The 23,614-nt window shown below is 44.8% G+C and overlaps 2 protein-coding genes across 2 annotated transcripts in view; one reads left to right on the top strand and one right to left on the bottom strand.

Annotated features, from left to right (window-relative positions):
- The window catches only part of DNAlig1 (DNA ligase 1), a 40,274-nt gene extending 29,246 nt beyond the window's left edge, over window positions 1-11,028 (top strand). Inside the window, exons 12-19 of the mRNA XM_037431191.2 lie at window positions 999-1,200; window positions 2,331-2,537; window positions 3,608-3,824; window positions 6,167-6,249; window positions 6,926-7,078; window positions 7,221-7,418; window positions 8,498-8,590; window positions 10,873-11,028. Of these exons, the coding sequence (XP_037287088.2) occupies window positions 999-1,200; window positions 2,331-2,537; window positions 3,608-3,824; window positions 6,167-6,249; window positions 6,926-7,078; window positions 7,221-7,418; window positions 8,498-8,590; window positions 10,873-10,959 (1,240 nt within the window). The 3' untranslated portion in view covers window positions 10,960-11,028. The remainder of the gene's footprint in view (window positions 1-998; window positions 1,201-2,330; window positions 2,538-3,607; window positions 3,825-6,166; window positions 6,250-6,925; window positions 7,079-7,220; window positions 7,419-8,497; window positions 8,591-10,872) is intronic.
- Window positions 11,029-13,247: 2,219 nt separating this feature from the next.
- LOC142767333 (uncharacterized) lies at window positions 13,248-22,737 on the bottom strand. Its single transcript, XM_075868819.1, has 4 exons — window positions 22,463-22,737; window positions 17,004-17,156; window positions 15,970-16,101; window positions 13,248-13,681 (listed from the first exon to the last, which is right to left on the bottom strand). Exons 1-4 carry the CDS (start codon window positions 22,715-22,717, stop codon window positions 13,367-13,369), a joined length of 855 nt encoding a protein of 284 aa, XP_075724934.1. The 5' UTR covers window positions 22,718-22,737; the 3' UTR covers window positions 13,248-13,366.
- Between the last annotated feature and the right edge of the window lie 877 nt (window positions 22,738-23,614).

Raw genomic sequence — 23,614 nt, 5'->3', positions numbered from 1 at the left:
CATAGCCCGCACTTGGAGCAGTTCTGTCGTCACGGGCCGCCGTGCCGCTCGCTGCTCAAGCGCATACTCGCCGAGCAGCTCTTTAATTTGTAGAAACCGACCTTGCTGTGGTCCACTGAAGCCTTTGCGTAAACCTTTGCTGTCGACAATCTTCTGCATTTGTTTCCGCCAGTCCCGCACGCACGTTTCGGGAACTCCGAACGACCGCGATGCAGCCCAATTTACGTCCGTTTCGGCACACGCAATGGCTTTTCTTTTAAAAGCGGCACCGTGGTGCACTCGTCGAGTTCTTGGAGTCGGCCCTTCCATGCCGTCGATGCTAATGCACACCAAGATGACGAACTCTTCAGCACACGTACGAAGTGCCGCACATGGGAAACACATAGGCAGAAATGGCCGACGCGCCATGCCGACGCACACGGAGGAAGGAAAGGTGCCAACGCACGTAGGGGGTGGCCATTTCGGAATGCCGATGGCAATAGAACGACCGTATTCATTTTTTTTTTTTCGTACTCGGTTCTAACGCGCATACGATTTATGAATTTGCTTAACCGGAAAAAAGGTGCACGTTAGATTCGAGTAATTACGGTAAATAAGGGTTCTTCAGAAATTGAAAACATGGTACCCTGCTTCCAGGGGACACCTTGTATAAGAGACAAGAACTGTTTTTCGCTGTGTGCGTCTTATAAAGGTGCTCAACTATAGTAGCATCCTGCATGTATAATTGTAAAAGCACCCTGAGTTTGTCTCAAAAAGTGCTGGCTCGCTCTGTGGTAAGACATTGCAGCATGTGGCAGCGCACACCAGGCTAAACAAAGAACACTTGAAGAGACGACACAAGCACTTCATTGTCCCTTTGTGTGTGTTCTTTATGTTACCCATTGTGCGCTGCCATATTCTGTAAAGCGTTTGCCATCTTTTTCATCTACACGCCGCATTATGTCGTGCCGCGTTTTTCTGAGGGCAAAAACAATTGTTGCTGCCTTGCGATTGTGCAGCGAATGTCCCGACTACGAGCGCATCATCAATGCCCTGCTCGAAGAAGGTGTCGACTCGCTCCCCGAACGTTGCCGCTTGAGTCCCGGCATTCCACTCAAGCCGATGTTGGCCCACCCGACAAAGGCCATCTCGGAGGTGCTCAATCGGTTCGAAGGGTCGGCTTTCACGTGCGAGTTCAAGTACGACGGTGAGCGTGCTCAGGTGAGAGGCTAATATGTTTGCTTGTTTGTAGCCTGTTTCATTTAGAAGTGCATGAATTTACTTTCTTCTCTTTTTTTTTGTCAAATTTGTGGTCACCTTTCATTCTGAATGCGTGAATGTTAATTTGCACGTTTCATTCTCAGCTAACGTTCCATAACTGAAGGTTTCCGTTTTTTCACTTCGTTAATGTTACCTGGGCACATTTTGTTATCCAAACCTTGCTTTCTTATTCTGCACATGTTTGCAACCACCGTACATTTCTATATTGATTGCCTGGGTTCGCGTTATACGCCTTTTTGTTAAATCCTGCAAAAACTGTATAATCGGAAGCCTCTGTACTGAAGCATTCTATGTACTTATAGGTTTTCTTTTTTCTGATTTTTGTAACCTCTTTTTCATTTAATGCCTTTGGCCCTGAAGTTTTTAATAAAAGGGTAAATAAACGAAATAAAGCTGGCACGATGCCTGGCTTGCTGTTGAACACTCGCCACTCTCGGAGGCTATGCCAAGAACCTTGTGTGTACTAATCTCATGGCACGCTTGCATTGTGAGACGTGTGCTAGTTCTCAGTGTTGAAATTTCTGTGTTAGAACACTTGCTGTGAATGGCTGCATCAAATCGTTGCCTCCCTAATTGTTGTTATTTTCAAGTTTGGTGTCACAAACATGTTTTTTCTTGCTCTTTTATGACACACTTACTCGTGTTGGAAATATAGAGCTAAAACTAACCCTCCTGCCAATTTAGATTACTTGATTTAGGCTTTATATATAGGCCTAAGTTCTGTTGCACTATTTTAAATTGGGCCTCACTTAATATTTTGCTGCAGTTGTCCTTTATGTACGGCAGCTTTATCAAATTGAGGTGTTGGTCTACTTATCCCTCTATTGCACAGTGTGTCAAATTTGTCACAGAGATTTTGGATTGCACGAAAGCTTGCTAAGAAACTTGCACCCTGTACAATGTATATAGCCTTCCTAATCTCCATTAAAAGACGTAGTGCCATCTACTAAACATTCCTTGATGCAAAATACGAGTGCATATAAAAAAGTAATTGGGAAAAAATGGAAAAAATGAAAGGTAAAAATTTACAGGCCTTTTTGTGCAATAGAGGATTATCGTTGTCTCGTCAGATCCATCTTCTGGAAGATGGGAGTGTGCGCATCTACAGCCGCAACCAGGAGGACAACACGGGCAAGTACCCCGAGGTGGTGTCACGCATTCGCGCGGCCATCTCACCCAACACCAAGACCTGCATCTTGGACAGTGAGGCAGTCGCCTGGGACCGCCCCTCCCAGACCATCTTGCCGTTCCAGACATTGAGCACTCGCAAGCGAAAGGTACATTGTTAAAACTGCAGTATCAGCTACCTGATTCGCATTACTTTATGTGTATTGGAACAACACAATTGGTCTCATTTCTGAGTGAGGTGTGTCGCTAAGCAAAGCGGTTGCTTAGGTTCATCGGTGAGGCATCATTTGAGGATACACAGCACAGAGCTGGCCAGGAAGTTGAAAAAAATAAGATGTTGGCAAGCGTTGTGTGAACTTGTTGGCATCTGTCCCTATAGTAGATGTTGCACTGTTTAACCGTGAAGATGTCTGTAATATAGCATGTATATAGTGAATTGTGTCGATCGTGTTAGAGTGCACTTATGTAAATCATGGTCAAAGTTTTCAGCCCTCTAGAGCGTGGCCTCCTCAAAGCAACAATTTTGCAAATGCCTTGGATTGTGCTGTATGTCGTTCTATGTATTTTAGCTATGTATATTAGCAAAAGCAAATAACTCCAGGATGCATCATGTGGCATATGCAAGGTAGAGCTGTGCGAATAGCAAAATTGGGGGGTTCAGTGAATTTGAACAGTCAATTCTGGAGATATCAAACTTGAAGGGAATCGTGAAATACACTAAAACTTTATCATAACGAAGTTGCATCTTACATGAAATTGAGTTCGTCATATCTGAAAATTGGTTTGAAAGGTATGTTCCTAGCACTATGTCTATAACAAGAGTACTCTTCATTTGCTTCGTTATACCCAATATTGCGTTATATCTGGGTTTGTTGTATTGAGGTTGGACGTAAAAAATATGTGTATTTAAGGCTTGTGTTAAAGCATTGCAAGCCTTGACACAGTTTTCTAAAATAGTAACAAGGTCTAACATGACGATTCGCTCACAGTGTGTTAAAGAACAAGGTAACAACTTCTTTTGCAAGTTACCAGACGAGCCAAATGCAATGTCGGCGGATTGAGGTTTGAAGCATAGCTGTCCGGTCAGCAAGCGACATGACAAGCAGATTTGCATAAACAATAAAAAAATGTAGTAATGTTCTGCAAAGCATCTTGTGTGGTTGTTTGATTAGCTCCAGAGAGGTTATGTAGGCTTGAGTGATATTGCAAATGAATGCAGGAAACGACCGAGGAAGAGGTGAAGGTGCAGGTGTGCGTCTTCGCTTTCGACCTCCTCTACCACAATGGTGAATCGCTGGTCAAGGAGCCCCTAAGAAAGAGGAGGGAGCTTCTCCGCGAGACCCTCGTCGAGGTGCCCGGCGAGACGCAGCTGGCGCGGTCGGCTGATTTATCGACGGTCGAGGACATTCAGGAGTTCCTCCAAGAGTCGATCAAAGGTCGGTGACACTCCTATCACTAGCTTGCCCATTTGGAGGTCGACAAAGTGGCCTGAAGAAATTGTGGCGTGAAGTTTTTGGTATTGTAATTTCGATGGGCAATATTGTCGTGATATACCGTATTTACTCGCGTAATCCTCGCACTCGCACAATTCTCGCACCCCCCACATCAAAAATACGATTTCTTTTTTCCTCGAGTAATTATCGCATCGAAAACTGCTGCAATAATGTCGTCTGCTCTTTCCAGCCATTTATGATTATAGCGCACGTCATCTGGCGCCATCTCTTAAGCATCAAGCATACTATTGCACAGAGATTCAATTCAACTCAAGCCAAGCCGAAGTGGCCAGTGTGCGTTGCGGTGTGTTTTGTATGTTGCGTCGGTAACCTTGTGAAGTTGTGAGGCGATACTGAAGCTGTATGACTGCTTTCAAGTTGCAAGTGATAGATAATGCACTAAAGAACGACAACAGGGCCACCGGTAGGCCCTTCGCAGTCTATGAGTTTTGTGTTCGCTACTGGTGATGGCTGCTGAAAGCCACCAAGACGTGTTGGGCCTGCCTTGTGCCTAAAACTGGGATTGATGGTAAAATTTATTTCTTAAGAAGGAAACTGCGGACAATTCTGTTAAATAGCCATCAGCCTAATACTGACGTCCCACGCTTACCTTTTGAGGGCTCCTGTTGAGCGACGAACGCTACCGCTACGCCCGCAACGTACGCAAGCTTTGCGTATGGTATTCTAATTCTCGACTATTTGCTTCCACTTTTTGTGTCTCAATTAAATCTTGTCTTGTGTTGAACCTCTGCTTTTATTGTTGAAGTAAGTTTTAATTAGTACTTCTTAAAGCTTGCTGTTAGTTGCTGGTGTGAGAATCTTGATTTGCGGCCACTTCGTTTTCTTTTTCGCTCTGTACGTTTTCGTAGAACGATTTCCCCGCGTAATTATCGCACCCCCCAACTTTTCATCGGTTTTCCTGCAAAAAAAGTGCGAGGATTATGCGAGTAAATACGGTATACTGTGAGCGCAGTCACAGGCTTTTCTTTATCAATTGGACGTGTCATCATCCTTTGTATAATTTCCTCATCTGTAGATACCATCATCAGTCTGAGTCAGCTCGAGCTCGTCTCGAATAAAGCTCGAGACGAGTTCTAGCTGGCTCACACTGATGATGGTATCTACAGATGAGGAAATTATACAAATGATGATGACACGTCCAATCAATAAAGAAGATTCAGTGACTGCGCTCGCACTATCTACAGATGAGGAAATTATACAAAGGATAATGACACGTCCAATCGATAAAGAAGAGTCGGTGACTGTGTTCACACTATCTACAGATGAGGAAATTATACAAAGGATGATAACATGTGCAATTGATAAAGAAGAGTCGGGGACTGCACTCACACTATCTACAGATGAGGACATTATACAAAGGATGATGACATGTCCAATTGATAAAGAAGAGTCGGTGACGGCACTCACAATACAGTAGAATGTGGATGTGGTCATGCCCATTCAGCGAACATTGGAGTTCTGAATTTGAGTCATTATACCAAATCGAACAATCTGATTCTACTTTCTAATTCATAACAAGAGTCCATCAAAGGTCGGTGACACTGCTATCACTAGCTCACTCATTCGGAAATCGAGAAAGTGGCCTCAAGCTATTGTGGTGTAAAGTTTTGGTATTGTAATTTTGATGGGCATTGTTGACGTATATATAATGTAGAACGTGGATTTTGTCATGCTCATACAGCGAACATCGGAGTTTTGAATTGCAGTCATTATATCAAATCGAACAATCTTATTCGACTTTCGAATTCATAGCAATCGTACTTATGAGTAATTTGATACGAATGAGTAGTGGTAACACCTGGCCTGCTGCAAAAGGTATTTAGCGGCAGCATAAGTCCGCCATTTCGTGAAACCTTGTGGTCAAGAGAAGCCTGCACTGCACAAGCTAGAAAATTGTGGAAGAACAAGAGGGAAATTACCTTAGGCACATTCAGTAAGGTGCCCAGCTATGATGAAACTTCAGCACTAGGCTTTGTGCTTTTAAAACAGTTCCTGATATAGAAGACAGTAAAACCTTACTGTTTCGAACTAAGTTATTTTGAAATCCCACTTAATTCGAAATATTTCGTTGCTGCTGTGTCACTCTCATGTCTTTCTAGACACACTAGCCAATTCTAGTTGAACGAGCCTATAAAATGTGCCCAATCACTGTTTAGAGTTACGCCATCTTGTGCAATTTGTTCTGGTATGTTTCCGTGTTTGTGGTACGGCTTTGTATTTCACGTGTGAGTGACTAGCTGTGTATGGTTGCTGTGATCTCCCAGGCAGCTGCGAGGGCCTCATGGTCAAGTCCTTGGACGCTGGGGCTACGTATGAAATCGCCAAGCGCTCCCACAACTGGCTCAAGGTGTGTTGAGCTCTCTTTCTCTTGAGAAGCGCACAGTGTTTCCTTGCAAGCATTGCTGCGAATATGACTTCTGGGATCAGGGGTGTGCAGCATTTGGGTTTTTCTGGATGGACTTGCGTGGTGTTTCTGTAATCCCGCTCAATTGAGTAATCCCACTCAATTGTCCACGCTGTGTCCTGAGTGCGCATTGTCATGGAGTAAGAAATGGGGAGATGGAAGGAAGCAAGCACTTGAGCAGTTGCATTGACCTGTAAACAAATTTGGGTGTTGTTCAGGGGGAGGGGGGGGGGGGGGCAGTGGTATTTTAGGCACCGTGGTGCAGGGCAAGTCCGGAGCCCTCAACTGCATTGTCCCTTATAATCCTATCATGGTTTTGGGACAAAAAGTCTCAATAGTTAATAAATGTTATAGCTTTATTATGGCTTCCGTAACGCTGCACGTTGAATGGCTTGTTGAACACAGTAGTGTCTTCAGCACAGTTATCCTCTGCAGCAAGATGCAGCTTAGTGACAGTATTTGCCCGCTCGGGGAGCATGTAGAAACATGCGCATTACATTTCAAGCTGGTTGAAGAAACACTCAGGACATGAAGTACCTCTATAGTTTTGTTACGTGTCACAACTTGGAGGGATGATTTGTACCTAATAAGAGATAATTCCGCCTTTCTGTGTGCGCAGTTGAAAAAGGACTACCTAGATGGCGTCGGGGACAGTGTGGACGCCGTAGTACTCGGTGGCTACCACGGCAAGGGGAAGCGAACGGGCACGTTTGGCTGCTTCCTGCTCGGCTGCTACGACCCCGACAACGAGGAGTTCCAGACGCTCTGCAAAGTACGCGCTGACTCTGCCTGAAGTTTTTGCGATGTTAAATTCTACATTAACTGACACAAACGGACTAACCTAGTTAATCCGTTTAGATGAAGATGTGTATTTTTTTACAGTCGAATGAGTGGAATTGTCTGTGTCCGTCCAGATTGGCACTGGGTTCAGTGAAGAGCAACTCGACCAGCATTCGTCGTTCTTCAAGGAGCACATAATCCCGGCGCCCAAGTCGTACTACCGCTTCGACAGCAGCCTGGCACCGGACGCGTGGTTCGAACCCTGTCAGGTGTGGGAGATTAAAAGCGCCGACCTCTCCGTGTCGCCCGTTCACAAGGCAGCCCTTGGATTGGTGGGTGCATTAGTTTATAATTTGAAAACTTCCCGTTAAAGAAAAAAAAACAAAGTGAAGGGAAAAAAAGAAGGCTGCCCAGCTTCATGCTTTCATCAGGCTTGGCGCCGCTAGTGCAAAGGTGCCTTAAAGGGACACTACAGTCAAATAACAATTTACGTCAGAGTGAAAGCTCAATGTATGACATCTAAAATGACATTATTATCAACAGTAGTTCCCTTTACCGAAAAATCAAGATAACTTCATAAGAATACATGTGCCACAGTAGGACTTTCTCAAAATGATATCGATAACGTCGGACGAACCGTTTACAGTTAATTACTAGCAATCGATCTAGCTGCACTAAGTAAAGAACCTTCCGTGTATCAAGAGACACAATAAGATGCTGCTTCTTTGTTTCTGTTTGATTCATGTGAAAAAGAACCGCCAGACGTTACTATGGGAAATGGCACCAGTGGTTCGACAATTCAATTTTCGCGTGGTAAAACTAGACAGGTCTGTCATGTAGTGGGGTGCAGTTGAAGCAAAACACGTTCGCCATCTCTGAGCCAATGGCAGGAAATTGATCGATGGCCGTTGCTGCTGTGGCTCCCGCTGCTTTCGTTCTGTCTACTAGTGTCGGCGACTACGCAGTAAAGCCCGGAAACGTGCACGGCAACAGTGACGGGAGTTGGTCTGCTCTTTGAGGCGGGTAATTTGAAGTGTGCTAACCCGATGCGGGCCACTAAACCGTGATTTTATTTCAAAATAAGCCCTTCATGGCATGAAAGGAACATAACGAGGTTTCTGGACGGCTATTTCAATAATCGACGTCGACTTAATATTTGCCTTTAGTGTCCCTTTAATTTTTGTGGTTGAACACTTTACTGCTGCCATCTTGAATTTTGGTGCCATTCCGGGAAAGCGTCTCTACCCCTCCACTTAGCCAGCATGTTTTGATCTGTTGAAGCGGGCGCTTTCTTAGAATATTGTGGCAGTTGTAAGCTATACTTGCGTAATACTCCGGAATCGAAACTGACATTTGCTGTAACCAAGACTGTCTGACGTCATGTCGACTTGCCTGTTGTTTCCCTGCACAGGTTGACCCTGAGAAGGGCATTTCTCTGCGGTTTCCCCGGTTCATTAGGATAAGAGACGACAAGAATCCAGAGGACGCCACTTCCGCGCAACAGGTAGGTGGATTTGAAAAACGCTCTTGCGGAGGCTTAGTTCTGCATGGATGCTTGGTGGAGTACCTATATGGAAGTTCTTCCAGACTTAAGTATATAGTAGAACCTTGTTGATACGTTCCCGTTTAATACGATTTCTCTGCTCCTACACTCGAAATCGCGAAAACTAAAAGTCCCCCCATAGAGCTATGTGTTGATACGTTCCACTCAATACGTTTGTGGAAAATACGGTTTTTCGGCAGCAAGACTGGCATTGTGGCATACTGCGATCATATGATACGTTCCGCGAGCAAAAAGTCTCATTCAGGTGTGCAAAAAAACCGCTATCATGTGCTTGTGAAGCGCCAAGTGGCAGACTACCGCTGCGCAGCGACGGCAGTTTCTTTTCTGTGTTCAATTGTCACTCCTGTCCCACACCCTTCTGAACCCAAGTCTTGTAATGGTTGTCGAAAAATGCCTTATTTTTCGTAGCACAGTGGTTTTGGGGGGTTTTGCGTGGCCTGTAAGGCTGCTGGATCATTGGTACGCAGTTACTGCGGGCACTCTGCCTTCCGGGTTCGTTTTCATGTCATCGGCCCGCAAATGTGAGCTCGCACGTCTCTGGCTGGGCCCTGTTGGAGCCTTCATATTGCTCAGTGTACATAGCTCGCGATTCGAGGCAGTAGCATTGAGCATGGCGTCGGAACAAGCGCAAGCCCTTGTCAAGGAAAAGCAAATCGACATAACGAACAAACTGGAATTGCCAGCGCCTACTGTGACTATTGTAGTGTTGAAGCAGAAAGAGAGTGATATGAACGCTGTGGTATTCGGCGGCGCAACCAAGCAAGCCCGTGGAGCCCGCCATGGGGAACTGAAGGAAGCGCTATTGAAGGGGTTTAAGCAATCACAGGCCTTCGGATTTGGCTTTGATGGCAGCGTACGTAAGGAGCAGCTGTTTCAGGAAGCGCGGTTTTCTGCGGCAGCTTGCATTAGAGGACACAGAGCACAGCGAAGACGACCCTGAGGCGTGCGTATCCGACATCGACGACGACATCGATGAGGAGTTCCTCTCCACCGGTGCGGACGCACCCTTTGCCGAGTTTGTCTCGCCCGACTAGCGAGCCGCAAAGTGTCGCCGAAATTGTCGCGGAAGTGGTTGGGAACGAGGCACCGGACGACAGCGGCGAGAACGAAAGCGTGCGCCGACCAGCTAAATTTGCCGAAGCCCTTGCTAGACTAGAAGCTTTATAAAGCTTCTTTTGGAAGAAAAACAATGAAAATATAGACAAGGGTCTGCAATGTATGCGAAAGAAGCTTTTCTTGTCCAAAGGTGAGAGGCAGCAGTAAAAATTTGCGTTATTTTTTAGAAATAAATGTTTTTTGCTCTTAAATTTCTATATGGACTTCTCAGCCTCATTTTTTGCTGGATTCGGGTCGTACGCATAATTTTCGTTTTTTTTTTTCGAAAACGTGTCAACGAGGCTCTACTGTATTTTATTACATAATTATTGCCTCTTTTCTCGTGACGTAACTTTTAAAGCTTTCGCATGCAATTTACAAAGATATGTCCAAGTGCTTTATATTTAAAAATTATTTCAAGGCACTTCATACTCTGTTGCAATAGAAATGTGATATTCTTGTAGTTCATGGTAATTAACTTCAATTTAAAGCAGTCATTGACGGTGTGGGTGGTTGTCGTTCAAACGTCACTCCAATTTTCCAAGAAAAGTCTGGAATGCTGCACTCGAACCTCATTGTAATGTAGATGCATATTACACGAAACGACGTTAAATCTGAAATTTTTTTATAAAGGTATATTCTTAACGCAATCTATTGCAAGACTACTCTTTACTTACTTTGTCATTTTCGAAAACTTTTTATTAAGGCATAATCCCAACAGTACTGAAAGACTACTTTTAATTTACTTAGTTATAATCGATATTTGGTTTCTCTATATCAAGGTGTGAGTGTATTACCATAGTGGTTCTGGTTGTGAGAAATTCGCTGGTTACGAGGAAATCAGTGCTTGTCCTGTGTCTTCCTACTTCTCTGTCTTCGTTTTTCACGCTATTTACCTTTAAAAATGAATAGATACCAACTTGCCCTATTTTCAGTACTACTCGTCCCAAACTCTGGTTTCAACCCGAGACCAGTGGGAAGCATTTGCGGCACTTTCTTTTTTTTTTCTAAGAACGGGCAGTGACTTGCTGTGATTGTTGTGACCTGTGACGGTTGTTGTGATTGTCAAAGCCGTCATTCTGATACCTCGAGAAGAGTCCAGAGCATCACCACAACTCTTGTTGCAGGTGGCAGACTTGTACAACAAGCAGGACCACATCAAGAACAAAAAGGCGGCCGTCCAAGAAACCACAGCCGACGAAGACTTTTACTAAGAGTTTTTTTTTTGTCTGCATGTGCCATGTAAATAAAACCTTTATGTTCATTTTCCCAGTCTTACGTAATCAAGCTGCGACTGATGTCTCTATTTCGTGTGTATGTTTGTAAGTTTTGTGTTGAATGAAGGCAGTTTATGCTTCACATTTTTTTAGTTTGCTCTTTATTGCAATTGCAATTATGTGGACACTCTCAGCCGATTTTAGCTGTCGCCGTCATGTCCCGGATATGTATATGTATGTGTAAGTATATGAAAGGCGCAAAGAACAACATTCAGAAGAAAAAAATTCATGGCACCTACTGGGAATTAGGCTTCAAATTTTTTTTAGTTCTTTGCGTTTTATTGCAATATTAGTTGTACGCTTATGTACGTGAATAAATATAAAAGGTACAAAGAAAGTAATAATAGTTTCTTGGTGCGAGTGCAGATAGAGCCCAGCCCTTCTCTGTGGCATGCAGGTGTTGCATCTCAGAGCCACAATATTAGTTGAAAGTGCTTTGAAAAAAGAAAAAAAAAAAGAAAAACATGACTGTCATGTAGAGGAAGGAGTCTCCTTAGCACATCATATATTGCGTGGAAGAAACGTAGGATCGTGCCAAGTGTCAAAACGTGAAAGTTGAGCAACGAGTGGGTGTCTCAGAAGGCCCGCCCGTAAATAGTCGCTCGGACACTTAATGATCATGCGCAGTAGAACCACTGACAAAGTGAACAGCCGTGTAGATTCGCGTGTTGCCTTACGGACACGTAGTCAGCCCTTTGCTGATTTGCAAAAGAAATAATTATGGTATAGTGGACCCTTTACAACTGTGCTTGAAATAGGCATTATTGATTATGCACACAGTCGCTGTTTCCTTACGGCATGACTGAGGCCTGCACTGAGAACTGAAGCACGTTAGCAGTTCAGAAGACTATGCGCACGAGGTCCGATTACCCTATCGTGACCTACTGGTGAAGGCGAAGCTGAAACGTCCTAATTCTGTGTTGTGTTCTACATATGAATTTTGTGATCGAACAAATTTTCTGATATAGTAAAGCCACTTTCATGTAGAATCCAAGGAACATGTGAAAAAAAGAACTGTGGCACATATTGAAAAGCATACTTACTGAATCCGCCATGTGGCTATGTCAAACTGACACAAAGTTTCCCGACGTGGCACTGCTGTTGTAGTAGGACCATCATCTGTACTAAGCATGAAGTGCTGAATGAAAATGAATATTCATTTATTTTCATCGGCCAGTCAGGTGCACACACCTGGCTTCATGTATGGTCTAAAAAAGCATATTAAGAATAAAAAGGAGTGAATGATTAGAAACTCCTTTTCTTGCAGTAAATTTCGCCTGCCAAATTTTCATTTCCTGGAATTCTTTTCAAATATAGTGTCTGCATTCAGTTTTACCTCGGCACAAACAAGAGTTTGCATTATTTGGGGAGCACTTTAGTCTTGTAAAAATTTTAAAGTGAGATTTGCTACTGTCTCGTTCACAGCATTCTTGCGTGCTTATATTCAAAGCAGTTGGCCAAATAATCTGTGATTATGCATTGAGGTTGGAATGCTGTAATAGTGAGTGGGATCATGTAGATTGCATTCTGATAATAGATGTGTAGATAACAGTTTTATTGTAGCTTTCTGCTTTAAGTCATGGTGATGCCACAGGCTACATTTTTGATCTAGTGCAATGTCAAGGCAGAATAACTTGTACTCATGTTAAGAAAGCAACAGCTTTGCACAAATAAAGGACCACAGAGGTCCATAGACTGCATACAGAAGGTGATTACGTGAGAACTGTATTATAAAACATGAAGTTGAGGCAAGCCAACAGTATATTTCCTCACCAACACTTTCAACAGCATGTCACGGACGTGAAAGATGACACAAATTCGTAAAGGATGCCACGAAGTCCTTGTAGAACGTGATTACATAACCGTGTTTAAAATTTGAACTGATACATAAGATGAGAATAAATATATAAAGAAATGCATAGATTCGTATACTTCACGACCTTATAGAATGCGACTACACGGAATCTCCGTTTGCAATGTGAACAGATGCACAAAATAAGGTTAAATGTGCACTTGAATGAATACATGCTGCATAACGTTTTTATGTGCCAAGAAAAAATTGCACCAATCCTTATGTCTGGTACGCTTTTGAAGTCTGACTTCAACAGCACATACAAGTGATGAAATGATGCACAATTTCATAAAACATGCCACACAGTCCTTATAGATGTGATTACACGAGAACTGTATTTGCAACATAAACTAATGCACAAGATCAAAGCAGATATCCCATTCGACCCGATAAAAATTAAATAACCGCTAAGTATTTAGGCCCCAACAGCCGCGCATCGAATCCGCAGGTAGGGCCAGAGTCCCTGTTAAGTCCCTTGCGCCAGAGTCCCTGTTAAGATGCCCGCTGGTGGCGCCGCTTTTTAACGGCCACCACGACCCGTTTGCGCACTCGGTGGCGGGGATGCGGCGCCACAGTCGAAGGCGATGGCTCGGCCGTGCTGTGGTCGCCAGCGATGGCCTTGCGCGGCTTGAGTTTCGGAGGCGCCGCTGTGGTGCGCTTTGTGAGTGTCGCGCCGCGCAGCGCTGTGGCCACTGCGGTGAGCCTCGAGTAGGGCGTCTCGGACTCGCAAACACCCGTGGCGTCGTCCAGCTCGACGTTGTAAACAGCCACGCAAGGAATCCCGGTGTTGCGGACGAGCGCCTTGACCTGCGAAGTGTGGGTTAATGCTGCAATGAAGCGCTTTCGTAAGAGATAAGGCGGGCAATGAGCCACAGACTAGAAAGGTCAAAAGAGGGGCAATTTTTTGAGGGGCTTGTTTTCTTGGCTAAATACAGCCAAATGAATCCAAATAATAGATATTAATTTCAATAAGGTCCACACTTCAAATAACATTTAGAGTTGGAAGTTATAGTCTCCTTTGCTTTCCTTGGCCCAGTTTCGTTATATTCATTTGGTCGTACCTAGCAAATTAAACGAGGTCTTTCAAAAAAAAAAAAAAAAACATCCTTTCGTACATTTATAGCGAAGGCCTCGCCGCGGCAGACTTAAAGGGTCCCTGCAGAGAAAAAATTCTTTGTCGTATTTGCAAATTACTTTTTAGCAAAAGATGTTTCAGGGTATTTTTTGCCAAAACATGAAAATTGAAATCTCTAACGCCTCGTGCGGACATTTGGGCGCGAAACTCGGAAGTAAAACTTTGTCCTTGATTCTCTATTCTATTAATAAAGCTGTTCTGGTGAATTCAACAATAGATTTTTGAGCATTATTTATTAATATAGATTCATTCATTGTTTCACTTTAGTGTGCCCTTAATGCCTCAGGCTAGCTTGCGAGGCTTTATTGTTCCGCCGTGTGCGTAATGACGTGCCGCGTACGTGACGTCCTCGGGCAAAACGTGTTCCACGCGCCGCCTATAGGCCACGAATGGCGCTAGCTAACATGCCCCGGGATTACACGGATAAAAATAGCACATAAAGTGAATGAGGGAGCGCTTTCCGTCCCAACTCAATCGGTAAAGATGTGGTTATCGAATCGGATCCCACTGATGAATAGTGTTATCTTCAGTCCACGTTAATTCATTTCAATTGAATTTGAAGCATAATTTGTTGCGACCGGAAGGTCAGTGCGTCTTGACGACGCAAACGTTCAGTTATATTCGGCGGCTGAAATGCATATGAACCAGGAATATAACCACGATTTCGGGAGGATGAGGTGGTCACGCCCCTCTGCATCAGAAGGGAGAATTCAATGTCTGCATACATACATACATTTGTCAAAATTTTCCGGAGGGGGTATATTGTGAGCCCCCATATTCTTCAGCAATGCCTAATGTGGACCAACTAATGCAATCACCGAAAAATATACTATGCAATTGACCTCATCCTATAAATGTTGCCTTCAACCTTGCGTCTGAAAGCGTCCATGGTAAAATGGACATCACGGCGATGGAAAAGCCACTGCGCATGCTCCTTGAGCGTCGTGAGTTTGGTTTACTGAAGTCGCTTCACAGAAAGAAAAAGAGCATGAACACTGGACACAAGAAGAGAAGCACACAACTCGAGCACCACGCTTTTTTAGGGGCGAAGCTCCTTAGGGCGTGGGCTGTGCGTCCCCTGTAGCCTGTATGTAGCCACCTCTAGTTTAGTTCTTGCAGTGTTCACTAGATGGCGGTACCGTCCCCTGTATGTAGCCACCTCTAGTTTAGTTCTTGCAGTGTTCACTAGATGGCGGTACCGTCTCCTGTATGTAGCCACCTCTCGTTTAGTTCTTGTAGTGTTTACTAGATGGTGGTACTTGTAGCTGATGATGAAAAGATGCAAGATGTTATAAACTAGAAAGCGGTTCTTGTAGTTGACGAAAGACGTGAGATCTTATAAAATAGGAATGATGTCACATATGGCGCGTGTCATTGGTTGAAGTCAATCGTTCGATTTAGTGCGGCGACGTACGCTAGGGGGAGCGTTGTAATAAAATCCGTTCGCTGTTGGCGCGCGCTTGGAGTCGCCGGATGGATAAGGCTGCACAGCGGAGAGAGCGCAAGGCGGCAGCAGCGCGCGCTCGCAGACAGAATCCCGATCTATGTGCGAGCGCGCGAGGCAAGGGACATCGCAAGCCATCCATCGTCTAAGAACAAATAAAAGTTGATTTGTGTATATACACACACAGCGTTTCTCACGTCTTTACATGATGATCGACTGGGCGAATTACACGAAAGATTCACAGTTTACCGATGAATCCCTCCGGAGCTTCGCCCATTCATCATCATTCACCCCATGAATATGCCGTAATTTTTTTTGTCTAGTCTTTGCGCTGTCTGTTTCCTTTGAAGTAACGTGCACCAACTAGTTTTTCAGCAAGCCTTACTGAAGGCTTAAGTTTGCTAAATTATTTGTCGAAAGGGAACAATGCATATACCGATAGCTCTGCCTGAGGATCGAGTTTGCTCGCATTGAAGTAAGAAAAGAAGCCTTGCGGCTCATTATGTGCGCGCATACCTTGTGGGCGAGCGTCGTTTCGTTGTCGAAGCTGTCCATGATCTCGGCGGCGGCCGTGGCACGCCGGTGAACGAGTGCCGTGTTGGCCACGGCGCCGCGCTCGTAGCGTATTTCGGTCCACTCCCGACAGTGCTGCGACACCACGAGAGAAGCATCGCTGTGCGACACATCCTAGCTCACATAAAAAAAAAAATGCCCGGTGCGTGGAATAATATCACACACTGACTGTATAGTGTCCGTGTGGTATCAAAAGATCTGCATAGCACAGGAACAGCTGAGAGGCTGAAACTTGAACCCAGGTGCACCCTCGAAGAAGACGAGCTCACTTTTAGAAGCGTCGGATCGAGCACACAATCTCTGTTACCATATTTTTCCCCTCTCGACAGACGGTGGTTAACAATTTCCATTGTGTGCAAATCTCACTTATCCAACATTCTCGAATCGATTCAAAACCGTGCTGCGCGTTTTATCTAAATATACTTACAATTCCAATGTTTCAAAACTTAAAACTCGTGCTCACCTTTCTAATCTAGAATTACGACGTCACATATCTCGACTATGCCTTTTTCACAAATTTTATCATGCCCCCATCGAAGTTCCAGCCATCCTGCCAGTCCATCGCTCATCAAGCCGCACAAACCACTCACGCGCAGTGTATCCTCCATCGGCCTAAAGCACCACACACCTTCGCTCCTTTTTTTGTAACAACCCCACGGGACTGGAATCGTGTGCCTACAACTACCGTGCACCACTCCGACCCGCATCGATTCAAGATTGCCCTCGAATCACTTTTTTATTCTGTAATTAATACCCATCCCTCGTGTAATACCTCAGCTGGGGCCTTTGAGGTATTCAAAATAAATAAATAAATAAAGCAAACCCTTATAAACGGTGATTTATTATTTTCGCAGTGTGTGATCACAATTTTCCCCGGGTCCTTAATATTCGAGTTTGTTGCGCTGAGTGGATCCTTTAATTTTAATATTGCGCTTATATTCGAGAAAAAAATTGAGCCGCTGGTATGTAAAGCTCACCATGGAGTATGCCTCGGCAAAGTAGTTGTGGCAGACCTGTCCGAGGCGTCTGGGCCGGTCGTACAGCAGGAACCGCATCACGGCCAGGCTCATGGACACGCACGTGTGATCAAGTGGCACGCCCAGGCTACGAATCGTGGCCAGCGATGACACCTATGATCGCAGTGTACGCGCTACTCAACTTTGGTGCGAGGCTTACGGCAGCTTATTTATATCACGCAGATGTTTTTGACAAATACAATAATAACGTAATTGGCGGCTCCGACGTAGTATGCAGTTAACATAAAAGCGAAGGTAAAAAAAAAGTTATGCCCTTTTCATACGAGTGGCCAGTGGTGAGTTGGCATATCAATGAATTCGTGCAATACGAGAAGATGATAGACTACATCACTAGTGGCTGCTATTGCCGCCTAAATCCTGCTCAAGTCGTTTTACACGTTGCAGTTACAAACAACGCATTTCTGCATCACGCAATTCAGTTAGGTGTCCGTAATGAGTAAACAAATCTAAAAGAAACTGTACGCCCTGCTGTGGTGGTCTAGTGGCTAAGGTACTCGGCTGCTGACCGGCAGGTCGCGGGACCGCACTCCGGCTGCAGCGGCTGCATTTTTCGATGGAGGCGAAAATGCTGTACACCCGTGTGCTCAGATTTGGGTGCACGTCACAGATCCTCAGGTGTTCGAAATTTCCGGAGCCCTCCCTTACGGCGTCTCTCATAATCGTATGGTGGTTTTGGGACGTTAAAGTCCGCATGTCATCAATGTGTCTGTTGGAGTGTAAAATGAAGGATACAGTATTCTGTTTGCGACGTCATATTCAACAATTTCTAGCATCCGCGTTATTGATATCGGGGACCGCCATGTATGCGTGCTCAGATTTGGGTGCACGTTAAAGAACCCCAGGTGGTCGAAATTCCCGGAGCCCTCCACTACAGCATCTCTCATAATCATATGGTGGTTTTGGGACGCTAAACCCCACATATCAATCAATCAATCAATCAATCAATCAATCAATCAATCAAGCCACCAAATGGTGCGACCTGTGGTTGATGGAGCTTAACCCCTTTAAATGCAAACTCGTTTCTTTTCAACGCCAGAATAATCCCTTGCATTTTTCTTACGTAATAGCTAACTCTACTCTTGAACAAATTCGTTAAAGAACCCCAGGTGGTCTAAATTTTCGGAGCCCTCCACTACGGCGTCTCTCATAATCATATAGTGGTTTTGGGACGTTAAACCTCACATATAAATCATTACTGTTGAACAAATTAAATCCTATAAATACCTAGGCGTCACCTTATCCAGTGATCTTTCATGGCGCACGCATATCACGAACGTCATATCATCAGCGAACCGAACTCTGGGTTTTTTGAAGCGTCACTTGCGTCATGCCCCACCTGACATCAAACTTCTCGCCTATAAATCTTTATACCGAACTAAACTAGAATATGCAGCTCCCATATGGAGCCCGCACCAGGTATACTTGATAAATGAATTAGAGTCTGTGCGAAACCGCGCCACTAGGTTCATACATTCTTCATATTCATACAACATAAGCATATCATCCCTTAAACGTGAAACTGGTCTTTCGAATTTTTCAGTGCGCCGCCGCATTACCAGCCTTTGTTTGCTACACAAGTTCTTTCACAGCCCTCTTAATCAAGCACCCTACATCGTCCCACCGACGCGCATATCTCACCGCACTGCCCACGCATTTCAAATTGCCCGTCCACATGCTCGCACAACTACTTTTTCTGCCTCTTTTTCCCCCCGTGTAGCAGTGGACTGGAATGACCTTCCCTGTGACGTTCCAGCCATCACGTGTCCATCAACATTTAAAGAGAAGGTCACCGCGCACATTTCCATTTGAAAACCTGTGTACATCTACCTGTAACCCACCCCTTATGTAATACCCCCTACATAGGGGTCTTTAAGGTATTAAAGTGAAGTGAAGTGAATCAATCAATCAATCAATCAATCAATCAATCAATCAATCAATCAATCAATCAATCAATCAATCAACCAATCAAGGTGTATACACACTCACGATGGTTGCGTTTGAGATGGCGTTCCGGTAGTCGTTCAGCGCGTTCAGCACAAACGAACGGCATGAGCGTGGTCGCACGTCGTGAGCCTCGAAAACGGTGAAGCTGCACAGTCTGTGTACACAGGTAAGAAAGACGGGAACGTTTAGTAAATGAATACTAGACTAATTTTTCCGGAGCCCTAAAATAATACGCAATAAAAACTCATTCGTTCAAGTATATAGAAAGCGCACACAAAAAATGGTGATCGCCCGAGTTCATCGGTCGTACCATGTTCATGGGAGTCTGAAGGAGGGAGTAAAGGGGGACGGCTGCCCCTCTTCCCCTTGGAATTTTGAATAATGTTTTTCTACGCAGTAATAATAAGCTACTCAGTTTGATCAGCGCACTCAGGACTCGTATATTTATTTAAAACGGCCTTCAGGATTGCTAGCCAACTTATTTGCACGTTGTTGGGTCATGTCACGCAAATTTTATTACCAGTAGTGAGTGCCCTACCCCCCCCCCCCCCCCCCACCCCAACTATGTTGTTTGGCGATGCATCTTCTGAAAAAAAATCACAGCATATCCAAGGAGTGAATGATGATGAGTTGGGCGAAGCGTCCCTCAGTCTGCCCGCGCTTCTGTCCATCCGTTCGTTCTTGTTTCTGTCCGTCCGTCCGTGCATCTATTCGTTCGTGCGTCCATCTATCTACCCGTGCGTTCGTTTGGTCGTCCGTCCGCGCGTCCGTCCATCCGTCAGTCTGCTTGTCTGTCTGTCTGTCCGTCCGTGCGTCCGTACGTGCGCCCGTCCGTCCATGTAGTGAGAACTCCAAGTACCGCCATCTCACACTTTTCATCACATAATCATTGTATAGAAGTACCGCCATCTAGCGGACATTCCAAGGACTAAACGAGAGGTGGCTACTCACTACTATGACGATGACTACTACAATTACTACTACTATCACGTATGCACAACCCTCGGCTTAATAAAGCTTCGCCCGTAAAAATTCTGCGGATGCTCTTGACAATGTTGTGCATAGCGAGGGGGTTCCAGCTGACTACTTAGACGAGGATCGACAGACAGATGACACACCGCTGAACGTTTATTGAGTTTAATAGCTTTAAAAGTTGATAGCGAATCCAATACTGACTGATTCCTCGATTGTCTTTCTGTCCTTGTCAAAATAGTTGGATGAAACCCTCTCGCTAAGAGCGCGCACAACGCGTCTCGCCACCTCCGCCACACAGTCCTGACGGCTGACTGGTGATTTCACATCGCAGCCATCAATATGCGATTAGCAAATACGATTGTGGCGGAACTAGCGCGCTCCGTCGTATGTATGCGTGCATGAACCTCTTAGAACTTAACCACTCGGTCTTCCATGGTGATAGAATGCCCTGGATCGCGATAGTAGTTTTTAAGTGTGTGATGGTCGCTGGTCAAGAACAGCATGCGAGCGTACTTTGATTTATGAGCCACCATATCTGTATGGTTTTGCAAACAAGAACGAGAAGCTTACTATCACACATTGCATAATTTCTTTCCAGCGTAATAGAAAAAAATACAAGCAGCCACAGGCACAGCGTTGAAGAAAAGTGCAGACAGAGTAGTTTTCTCTAGGTGTATCCAAGCTTTCGCAAAGCCACAACCGAAACGTCTTCCCTATTCGTCGCTGTCTAATCCACGGATATGTGAGCCTCCGTGGGCTGCATGCGACATACCCTATAGAAAATCTAACTGACCATCCTCTCGACGCATTACTAAAGGCAAGCCTTGTTTTTTGTTGGAAACTTACACCAAACATCACGGAGATGATGATGGTAAGAGTACGCTGAGAGAATTGAAATAATTTCTATCGCAGTAAGAATAGATAATTAAATAAATAAATCTTCCTTGCCTCACTATAGTGCGAATGGCGTTCTCGGTGTAGACGTGGTCGTGTTCGTGGCTCTCCCGGTGGAAGAAGCCGAACACGATCAGATAGTCCTCGCGAAAGAGGGCTCGCAGCCGCTAGTCATTGAGAGAGATAGGAAAAGTGAGAGAAACAAAAGCAGTTGTGACCAAAACAGTCACCACCATGTTCTCACATGAAATTGCAATTCACAAGTCATTTTACATTAGGTATGGCAACGTCCTGACACATTTGTAAAAAATGCCTTTTAGACATCCTTAGCAGACCCTGCTATAGAAGTAATAGTTGTAGATAACTTTTATGAACGTTATTTGAAGTTCTTCTGTAAGAGCACTATGAGAAATGTGTACAATAATAATTAAAACCTACAGAAATAATTCGGCATCTGAATTCTACCTGCGGGGATCCCTTTATACTGTGGAAGAAGACATCAGATGCGCTCGAAGAATAATTATGGCAGTATTTATAGAAATTAATGCAATTAACTTTTAACCAGTGGTATTAGCCGATAGAGTCTAACGGGTGAATTTAAGCCCTTCCGGTAAATAGTCTTTAGCCATTTTGAAATTTTCGAAAGCTGGCCACTGGTGTAATCACCGCGGAGCGATGAAATATGGCAAATTTAGCAGGCAAAACGGAAACAGACGCACCAAGCAGTGCATCTACCATTCACTTCGAAAACGCCCTCAAGCCCCACCGCGGTGGTCTAGTGGCTAAGGTACTCGGCTGCTGACCCGCAGGTCCCGGGTTAGAATCCCGTCCGCAGCGGCTGCATTTCCGATGAAGGCGAAAATGTCGTAGGCCCGTGTTCTCAGATTTTGGTGCACGTTAAAGAACCCCAGGTGGTCAAAATTTCCGGAGCCCTCTACTACGGCGTCTCTCATAACCATATGGTGGCTTTGGGGCGTTAAACCCCACAAATCAATCAATTAAAACTTCCTCGATGACAACAACGTTCCCCTCGCCTTAGGAGAGGAGGGTAAGCGAGCATCGATAAGGGGCCGCGAAACGAAGTGTCTAGATTGACGGTTGATAACTGTGAGGGAAACAGTGTCGTTACTGTGGGCGCTTTCGAAGTGTTGCTTCAACTGAGGTCAGTAGTGTAATAAAAAAAGGATGGCTGCGCTTCGCGACAGACACTTTGGACTGATGCAGAGGCAAAATGCTATCGATCAGATTCTCGTCTTGTTCTCCGTGTTAGTCCAACGTGCCTCGTACTCGGCGCAGCCATTTGTCGGGTCACTTTATCAGGGCACTATATCGGACCAGTTTATCAGAACACTTTCAAAGGACACTCTACAGAAAAGTCTACCAGGACACTGTCGGAATAGTTTAACAGGACAAGTTATCACAATAGTTCATAAGGTTACTTTATCATGACAACTTATCAGAACAGCTCATCAGGACACCTTATCGGAACAGTCTGTCAGAAAAACTTATCATGACAGTTTATAAGTATACTTTATCGGAACAGTTTATCAGGACAGTTCACCAGGACACTTTGTCCGGACACCCACCTTGAGGAAGCCCTCGTACACGTCGACCGTGTGTCGTCCCAAGACCACATTGGTCAGCGCTATTCCGTCCAGACCAGCGCGTCTTACCCACTCGTAGGCTAGGTTGGCCGACGCCGCTAGGCCCGACCGGTTGGACCAGAGGTGCACGTACGTGTTCTCCACTTCCAGCGAGCGCAGGCCGGCGAGGATACGAATGCCCGGCGCCGACTCGGCGCGCAGTGCCCGAACCTGTTCGGCCATTGCTGCCGTGGTCATGCCCAGGGGCTCGCGATCGCTGGAACCTGGCAACAGGAAACGGTGTAACAGTTCTTGTATACTGTCAACCAATCATTAAAAAAAAAAGCCCTCTGATACCAGGAAAATATGAGCAAGCTAAGGTTGCCGAGTGCGTGCTCGATTCTATCTATCTATCTATCTATCTATCTATCTATCTATCTATCTATCTATCTATCTATCTATCTATCTATCTATCTATCTATCTATCTATCTATCTATCTATCTATCTATCTATCTATCTATCTATCTATCTATCTATCTATCTATCTATCTATCTATCTATCTATCTATCTATCTATCTATCTATCTATCTATCTATCTATCTATCTATCTATCTATCTATCTATCTATCTATCTATCTATCTATCTATCTATCTATCTATCTATCTATCTATCTATCTATCTATCTATCTATCTATCTATATATCTATCTATCTATCTATCTCTTAACTTCTCCCTTTTTCCGCGCTGGGAATGGGACCTTCACCCACATACTCAGTAGCGCAACATTTCTGTAGCTACTGTAGCTACAGGAAACTTCAACGGCAATGTGTAGATGTCACTGGTCCCTTTAACAGGGAGGCAATCGCCGGGCTGGTTCAAAGGGCGGATTCCAAGGGCGAATGAAAGAACGATGGGAAAGGTGCGCATAACGCTTGAGACTGATTTACCAACCACAGCATGCAAGTAAGTACCTCTTTTGGCTGGCCTGATGACTCTTTGCACGAGGTCGAGGACCTGGTTTCCCAAAATCAGGTGCGAGCACTCGTGAAGCGGGGGGCCCGGACGCACGCCACCGCCTTCCACAAGGCAGATCAGAGAGCGTGGCCCTGCAGGTCAAAGACAGGTACATCTGTGGCGTTGCGCACAAAAACT

This window comes from Rhipicephalus microplus, chromosome 7 (genome assembly GCF_043290135.1).
Source record: "Rhipicephalus microplus isolate Deutch F79 chromosome 7, USDA_Rmic, whole genome shotgun sequence".
Taxonomy (NCBI): Eukaryota; Metazoa; Arthropoda; class Arachnida; order Ixodida; family Ixodidae; genus Rhipicephalus; species Rhipicephalus microplus.
The sequence above is the reverse complement of the archived record's forward strand: the minus strand, read 5'-3'. Positions and strand labels throughout refer to the sequence as shown.